Source organism: Scyliorhinus torazame, chromosome 13 (genome assembly GCF_047496885.1).
Source record: "Scyliorhinus torazame isolate Kashiwa2021f chromosome 13, sScyTor2.1, whole genome shotgun sequence".
Taxonomy (NCBI): Eukaryota; Metazoa; Chordata; class Chondrichthyes; order Carcharhiniformes; family Scyliorhinidae; genus Scyliorhinus; species Scyliorhinus torazame.
In genome coordinates this window covers 19,096,093-19,104,601 of record NC_092719.1, presented here as the reverse complement: position 1 = coordinate 19,104,601, position 8,509 = coordinate 19,096,093, and the positions used below count along the sequence as shown (strand labels likewise).

The following is an 8,509-nucleotide window of genomic DNA, read 5'->3' as shown; positions in this document are numbered from 1 at the left end:
CTCTCCTGGGTCTCCACTTTCTTCCCCAGCCCTTCGATTGTCTTCAGCATGGTGGCCATCGCCTTCGCCACCGTGACCGCCACCTGGATTTCTATCTTGATTGTTTCTTTCATGGCGGTCAGCTCCTTCATAAGGAAGTTCTTCCATCCGTCTCCAGGTGCTGTTGAGGTAGTTTGGTGTTTGAATTTTGGGTAAAATCGACTAAAAAGGCTTTTTGGTTCTGGTTTGGAGGAGAGCCACCTGATGTGCTTCCACTCAGCATATCACCGACACCGAAAGTCCCAGATTCTATGATTCTAAAGTCAACAGATAAATGAGCTATTACTGGTGGAGACAGAGGTAGTAAGAGATAAATAAAAAGAGAAACGTCAATAATAAAACTTTTAATGTCAGTATTTCAGAGAAAGTTTAAAATCTGGAAACAATAAACTTTCATTTTGCTGTACAAGCAGCTTGCTGTGGGCCTTCTGGGATCTCAGCTCTTGTTCGCCCTGATGGAATTGGAGGTAGAATGGGCTTGTTATTAGATCCAAGTCGAGGAGAAGGAATCTGAATATTTTGGACTGAAGGATACTTGGAAGTAACCTTTAATTCTTTATAGGACTCCAATCCTTCCTCGAGAGTGAGTGAAGAAATCCGATCACCTGCAATATATTAAAGCAAATGTTTCAACGTCATTTAACAATCAGCTATCTTTCTGATGAACCTGTTAAAACATCTCGCCACTCCCTCTTCTGCTTCCCCTTCCCAATCGCACATATAAAAATTTATATTCTTTGATACAGAATTGCTTTGGTGCAGCAATGGATTAAGAACCCAGATTTGGTGCTGGACACAGTAACAACATCAGCATGGAGAGCAAGACCGACACAAAGAGGCCTACTATTCCTCCCTGTCCCCAATCAAGACATTCACTTGTGCATTAAATGGTGCAAAGACTTCCATATACCTGGCAGTCTGCTCCATGTGTTCACACTCAGACGTGGTTGATTTTAACTTGGCCAAATCAGCAGTGAAGAGATTAGAATGGTACCAGGATGGAGGATTCCAGTTATGTAGAGAGACTGGAGAAGAAGCTGTTATTTGATAGATTTTCAAAGTAATGAACAGCTTTGGCAGAGTAAATAAGGAGAAATGGTGTTCTGGTAACAGTAGGGTCAGTGACCAGATGACACACATTTAGGGTGATTCATGGAGAAAACAGGAATGACGTGAGGACTTGATTGAAATCTTTAAGATCCTGAGGGGTATTGACAGGATGGATGTGGAGAGGATGTTTCCTCTTGTCGGAGAATCTAGAACTAAGGATTGCTGTTTAAAAATAAGGGGCCACTCATTTGAGACAGATGAGGAGAAATATCGGGCGGGATTCTCCCGGCCCTGGGCCGGAGAATCCCCGCGACCTGGCCACGCCGCCCCGATGCCGGCATGCGATTCTCCGCAGAGCGGAGAATCAGCGCCATTGGCGCGGCGCCAGTCGCGGTCCGCTCTATGCGCCCCCCCCTGCGATTCTCCGGCCTGTATGGGCCGAGCGGCCATGAAAAAAACGAGTCCCGCCGGTGCCGTTCTAACTTGCTCAGCCGATGGGACCTCGACGTTGAAGGGTCAGGTGGCGGCCTGTGGAGGGGGGTCTGATCCCGGGGGAGGGGGGGGGGGCTCCAATGTGGCCTAACCCGTGATCGGGGCCCACCGATTGGCGAGCCGGACTCTCCAGCTGGGGGCCTCCTTTCCTGCGCGCCGGCCCCTGTAGCCCTGCGCCATGTTGCGCCAGGGCCGGCGCGTTGAAGGAGGCCACTGCGCATGCGCAGATCCCGCAGCGCCCAGTTCACGCCGGGATCGGCAGCTGGAGCGGCGCGAACCTGTTGGGGCCAGAATTACTCCTGGCAGCGGCCCGATCACGCCGTTGGGTTTTCGGCGTGGACACTCTGTTGTGAAAATGTGCAAACTATAGGAGAAGCAAAGGAATGGGACTAAATTTATAGCTCTTTCAATGGGCTGGCATCGGCTCTTTTATGAGCTTGAAGAAGCCTTTCCAATGAAGTGTCTTTATTGAATTGAATGCAATAAAGCTGCTTGCAAGGAGTCCCTAATGGCAGAGCTCACACGACTAAGCAAGCCAGGGAGGACATATAGTAACAATTGCATTTCAAAAGTCAAACATCCCTTCTTTTCATAAAGAACAAAAGACAAATTTTCATACACTATCGTGTGTAATTGAGTTATCCAGGTCACCCACTATAAAATCAGGGTTTTTCAGTGTGTGGGTCAGAAGGATCGTGGTGTTTGTGTGTCCGGTCTCAGTGCCAGATTTACGGGTCCTTCTTGTTTTCTGTCATCGGATCAAGCTGTTCTCCTGTTCAGGCCTCGAGAGAATTTAAGGTAAAGTTTTATTTGAAGGATTTTGTTTTGTAAGTGTCTCCCTAGTTTTCCTCATGGTCAAGCAGGAATTTTAACTGCTGCATTTTCATGCAGCCGACACCTTTATTTGAAAAGAAACTGTGATAGGATTTGGGGTTTGAATCCAGTCACAAATCCACCTTCTCATTCTGTCGTCAGTGATCCCATGACGCTGTGCTGAAGACCCGAGCACTGGTTGATATTTATTCGGGAATTAAAGTTTGAATAGGATATTTTAATTATCCTCAGCGTTTACTGGGAGCTGAGTTGTGCGTGGAATTCAAGGAGTCTGATTTTAATAGTGCCATGGAAGAGGAGGATCAAGCAGCAAAGTATCAGAAGGGCAATGACCAAAGTCGTATTGACAAAATGGAGCTGCTATGGAGAGCGAGAGACACCTAGGGGATAGTGCTTACATAGAATTACCTTTCAGACAACAAGCTATTTCATGTGTTCTTTCCAAGAGCTGAGGTAATTCTTAGTGATGATGTGCTAACGGTCAGCCCAACACAAAACTGATGAAGAAGTTCTTAACTGCAACAGCTCCGCTCCTGAAAGTGTTTTGAGTACCACATGAGCCAGGAGATAGCAGTTTTCATTTCTTACATTCCCTTGTAATTTTAATTTTTTATGTAAAAAGGGATTAATTTTTTTAAAAATCCCATATATAAAAAAAATACACAAAATTCCTTTAATTTTTCTTCTTTACCCCCTCAATTCTTCCTACCATACCTTACTTGACAGCTACCTTTGCTTTTGTGAGTAAACCAACCTTCTGTTGACTTCTTCATACCTGGAATAGCCAAGAATTTATACTCGGATAGTAATGCCTGAGAGACAATGTCCGTCGAGGAGTCAGTATCTAGGTCTATAGGCTTGATTATTTCTGAAAATACTTCAGCTGACGAAAATGATGATACTCGAGGAGTGCTGTGTGTTGCTTCAGAGCTGGTGGAGAAAGCAGTAACATGTTTAGAAGCCAGGATAACATGGAAGTAGTCAACTTTCATCAGTATCTCTATTTACAAGAGCAAAAACACTCATGGGAACCAAACATTGTTTTGTGTTTGGAAACAGCCGAGACTGATGGGCCTCTGCCTGCTGACTGAATGGTCCTCAGTGTCCTTGGCAGTGTGTTCAACCACAAGACCATTGGGAGCTTCAGATCCCACCATCCCCCATCATCCTTTGTAACAAATGTGCTGGCAAAAAATAAAAATTGGGTCAACAGCATCAAGGGTGAATTTCATGAGATGGACCTTGAAGGAACATGTCAAATCCAAAGGGATTACTCAGTATTTCTGGTTCCATTTGCCAAATAGAAAACATGGAAAATCTAAAATGAATATTGGAAATGCATCGTAGGCCCATCAGCATCTGAACACTGAAACATTTTGGTTCAATGCTTGTGGGAGATGGTAGAGCATCTTTTCTCCTTTATCAATAGGATACAAACCTGGTAGAGCAGATCGCGTGCCCATTATAGAACTCTCCTGAATTTCATTTCCATTGATTTTGATCCACCAGCTTATTGTCCAAGCAGGGTGGTGAAAATAACACCTTCCCCTATCCAACCAATGTGAAAGAACCGAAGAAAGTCTGTAATCCAGCAGCCTTTTGATCTTCAGATAATAGTGACAAGCTTGTTATGTTTCTTCAGCATCTTAAGTTGGAAGTAAAGCAATGCACGCTAGATTCTGGTACAGTATTGTGTGTTCTTCCTGTTCTGTCACATCAGATACTACATATAAGCAATTAACTGTTCTCAACAATTAGGTGCATTTATATCCTGTGTAACTTTGAATTTGTTGATGGCTTTGTATTGAAGAAAATCATTCGAACTGATGTGATTTCAAAGTGGGATTTTTGAATGTACTGATTCGTTGTGGACCATTAAAGTAACGTGGCAATGTGGCTGTGATTGTAAGCTTTTGTCATTTTGGGCAGCATGGTGGCGCAGTGGTTAGCACTGCTGCCTCACGGCACAGTGGTCCCAGGTTCGATCCCGACTCTGGGTCACTGTGTGGAGTTTGCACATTCTCCCCGTGTTTGTGTGGGTTACGCACCCACAACCCAAAGATGTGCAAGGTAGGTGGGTTGGCCACATTAAATTGTCCCATAATTGGAAAAAATGAATTGGGTACTCAATTTTTATAAAGAAAAGCTTTGTCATTTTGATTGTTCTGGAAGTGAATTTTTGAAGACTTCTTTTGTTTCCTCTCCCCATGTGAGGTCGCTGTGAAAGTCACCTTTACTTCAGTTTTTACGTACCGTTGTTTGAGAAGATACTTTGAAGAAAGAAGAAATAACCGAGGCTCAAGGTTTAAATTATTCCTTTACTTGAATTTTTTAAAAAGCATATGCTTTTATGGTTTTGATTTTAGTTTTCGGTGTTAAAGTGCGAGAATGGCGAATGCCCGGTTCAGTGTGGGAAGCTTCTGGAGAGAATCAAATTATATCTGCTGATCAGAGACATGAATGTTGTAAGTGTGTTATATTTTTCTGTTGCCGCAAAGGGAAAAGGAATGGAGGTGCCACACTCTGGATTCTTGCAAAACAGATGAGCAGTTTAATAAACGTGTTGCTCAATACAATCAAGATGGTGATCTATATAAAGCCCATGCAAACACTGCTGATGTCACTACACATCACGGGACGCAAGAATATATTCCCAGATACACAATACACTTTCCCCTTTTCTTCATTAGTGCAATGTCAACAATTAACATTTATACAACAGATCCCCTGATACATATATGTATACATTTCCATGAGGTGGACATCTGTGGTGGAACGTTTATTGCTTTTTGGTAGCATTCTGAGTTTTTCAACTTGTGACCTCAGAAGTGTCCTCATTCCTTTCTGTAGATGGTAATTCTTCAGTAGTCATTTTGATATCTGTCACTATAAACATTGAAAAGTCCTCAGAAACAGAATCTGAACTCATCACTGTCTCTGGTCTCCATTCCAAAGTGTAGCTCTCCAGATCTTCTAGAAGGTAGAACCTCTTGAGAGGTTTCTGAAACAGCAGGACATCGCCAAACTCCCGTCATCTGTACTGCGTCTGATATTGGGCCGGTCTTCGTGAGGTTCATAGCTGGTACCCATTTCTCATTAGTGGTGTAATTCCAAGCTAACATTTTCTCGCTGGTGGAATACTAATTTTATTTTTAAAAAGAGATTTTCTCCCTCGTAGCAATTTGAGCTTAATGTTTCCGTTTGATAATTTCTGAAGTATCAGGTGGAGTTAACAAATCAAACTGTTGTGAAGTTTCCTCTTGAACAACAGCATTGCCGGTGTTAGCATGTACAGTGTTCCGATAAGATATTAGAAAGTTGTTTACTCTTCTTGATAATGTATCCTGGTCCTTCAATGCTTTGATAGAATGCTTTAATGGTTACACAAAACGTTCGGCCAATCCATTTCTTGCTGGATGATATGGAGCTGACTTGATATGGTGTATACCTTTCTCTTTCAAGTAGTCCTCAAACTCCTTTGAAGTAAACTGCGTGATCTGTCAGAGCCCACATTTTGCAGCCAGGATGCTCAACACCTTGGAGTTAAGCATGTCTGCTCTCAGTTGTTCCTCTGTCTCCATAGGGTGATGAGGTCTGAGCAGCACCTTGTTTCAGAAAACAATCCTGAGCATACCATTTTTCTCTACTGCAGCCACCATTGCTGCAAACCATTCTGTAGCCTCGTCTATGGGAGTTATGACACAGTGCCATCATTCAATTAAGTTCATTGACTACTTTCTGCTTCATGTCTATTGGTACTCTTCTCAGAGAACAAACCATTAGTGGTACCAAGCCATCTAGTCTCATGTGGTAGATTACAAGTATCTTGCAAATAGCATCACAGTGGAGGATGTCTTTATACGGGATCATTTCTGGGGCATGGTGTTTCAAAGCATGGACCTCTGGATCAAGTTGGATCATCCCTAATGTGATACTGTCCCGATGACCCAACAGTGGCCTTGCGTTCTAGTGGACTATATGAAAATTGAACCTGTTCTGGGGGACCTGTTCATAGACGGGACTTTTCCCAGCTTGTAGGCGCTGGAGGAGAAATGTAATCTGCCCCCTGGAAATGCCTTCAGATACGCGCCTTTCTAAAAAAACAGGTGGTGACATTTCCGTTGTTACCCCCACGTAGGATTCAGGATAGGGTGGTCTCTGGCACCTGGGAAGGGGAGGGGAAGGTGTTGGACATCTATCAAGAACTACAAGAGGCGGATGAAGCCCCAGTGGTAGAACTTAAGGGCAAGTGGGAGGAGGAGCTAGGCGGGGAGCTGGATGCGGGCCTATGCCCTAAGCAGGGTTAATTCCTCCTCATCATGTGCCAGGCTTAGCTTAATTCAGTTTAAGGTGGTCCATCGGGCACACATGACGGCAGCGAGAATGAGCAAGTTCTTTGGGGTTGAGGATAAATGTGCGAGATGTGCGGGAAGCCCAGCGAACCATGTCCATATGTTCTGGGCATGTCCGGCTCACAAAGGATTCTGGCAGGGATTCGCTAAGGCAATGTCCAAGATCCTAAACACGCGGATGGTGCCGAGTCCAGAGATAGCGATCCTTGGTGTGTCAGACGATCCGGGAGTTCAGGAAGCGAAAGAGGCCGAGGTTTTGGCCTTTGCCTCCCTGGTAGCCCAGAGACGGATCCTTTTAATGGGGAGAGACTCGAAACCCCCGAGCGTGGATGTGATATGGTACGAATGAAGTAATGGCATGATGGGAAAACTGGTCAATGGGAAGACTGGTCAATATACCCGAAGGACTGAAACTACTCATTTCAGCTCCCCAGGCCCAGGTAAAGAATGCTGCCCTAACCATTTTCAGACTAGTAAGAAGTCTTACAACACCAGGTTAAAGTCCAACAGGTTTGTTTCAATGTCACAAGCTTTCGGAGCGCTGCTCCTTCCTCAGGTGAATGAAGAGGTATGTTCCAGAAACATATATATAGACAGATTCAAAGATGCCAGACAATGCTTGGAATGCGAGCATTCGCAGGTGATTAAATCTTTACAGATCCAGAGATGGGGTAACCCCAGGTTAAAGAGGTGTGAATTGTGTCAAGCCAGGACAGTTGGTAGGATTTTGCAGGCCAGATGGTGGGGGATGAATGTAATGCGACATGAATCCCAGGTCCCGGTTGAGGCCACACTCATGTGTGCGGAACTTGGCTGACTAGTATGGCCATAGGCCAACTCTGCATAACCTGAAGTCTGAAAAGATCAGCGAAGGTCGAGCCATTCCAAAACACTGGACCTCGGCAACTCCTGATAAAACTAACTCGTCATAACCCAGGGCCGTAGGAATTTAAAACAAAGATAAGTTCAGGAAGAAACAAATCTATTCTGACCTTTCAATGTTCCCTCCGAGGACTAAATAATGGTATGAGTGATATGACCAAACATGGTCTGGTCTTTGCTTCCGTTTGTATTTCCGATCAAACTCCGGACCATACTGTTGTCACATAATCTTGATAAAGATAATGTATAAATATTGACTTAATTCTCCGCGAAAGCGCGGAACTTGTGAAAGACTGAGCAGTTTTGTTGACTGCCCTCTTACTTCAAGTTTCAGCCATTACTGCATGGTTGTTTTCGACAATAAAGCGTGTTATTCTGTCTTAACGAGTGTGTTGAATTTTTCTACCACAGAAGCGAAAATATTGACTTTGACATGGAGACCTGGGTTGGTGACATGGCTGGGTTTCTCAGTCTTGAGAAAATAAAGTTTGCCTTGAGAGCGTCCATGATGGGGTTCTCTCGGAGGTGACAGCCGTTCCTCGACTTTCTAGGAGAGCATTAAAATGTCAGCAGCAGCAGCAATCCGGGGAGGGGGGGAAATGTTCATTCACTGCATATTCTTGCTTTTTTTTTCTTTATATAATGTTAACATTCACTTTCTTTTGTTAAATGTTGTTAATGGTTATGTAAAAAAGTTTGTTTCGATAAAAATAATTTTTAAAAAAGAAAGAAAATTGAACCTGTTCTGTGCGCAATGGAGAGTAGCCACACCTTGGCGGTGATTTTTGCATTAGCTATCAGCGAGAATGGCGATGTGGGCGCAATATATGGCGAGAATCAGGAAATGCATTCTGATTCCA

General features: G+C 44.0%; 1 protein-coding gene across 2 annotated transcripts in view; it reads right to left on the bottom strand.

Moving 5' to 3' along the window:
- Positions 1-368: 368 nt before the first annotated feature.
- lrguk (leucine-rich repeats and guanylate kinase domain containing) overlaps positions 369-8,509 on the bottom strand; it is a 192,487-nt gene continuing 184,346 nt past the window's right edge. For both annotated transcript variants that reach the window (XM_072471117.1, XM_072471118.1), the window contains 2 exons: positions 3,191-3,345; positions 369-644 (listed from right to left, as the gene is read on the bottom strand). In XM_072471117.1, coding sequence (XP_072327218.1) covers positions 433-644; positions 3,191-3,345 — 367 coding nt within the window. In that variant the 3' untranslated portion in view covers positions 369-432. The remainder of the gene's footprint in view (positions 645-3,190; positions 3,346-8,509) is intronic.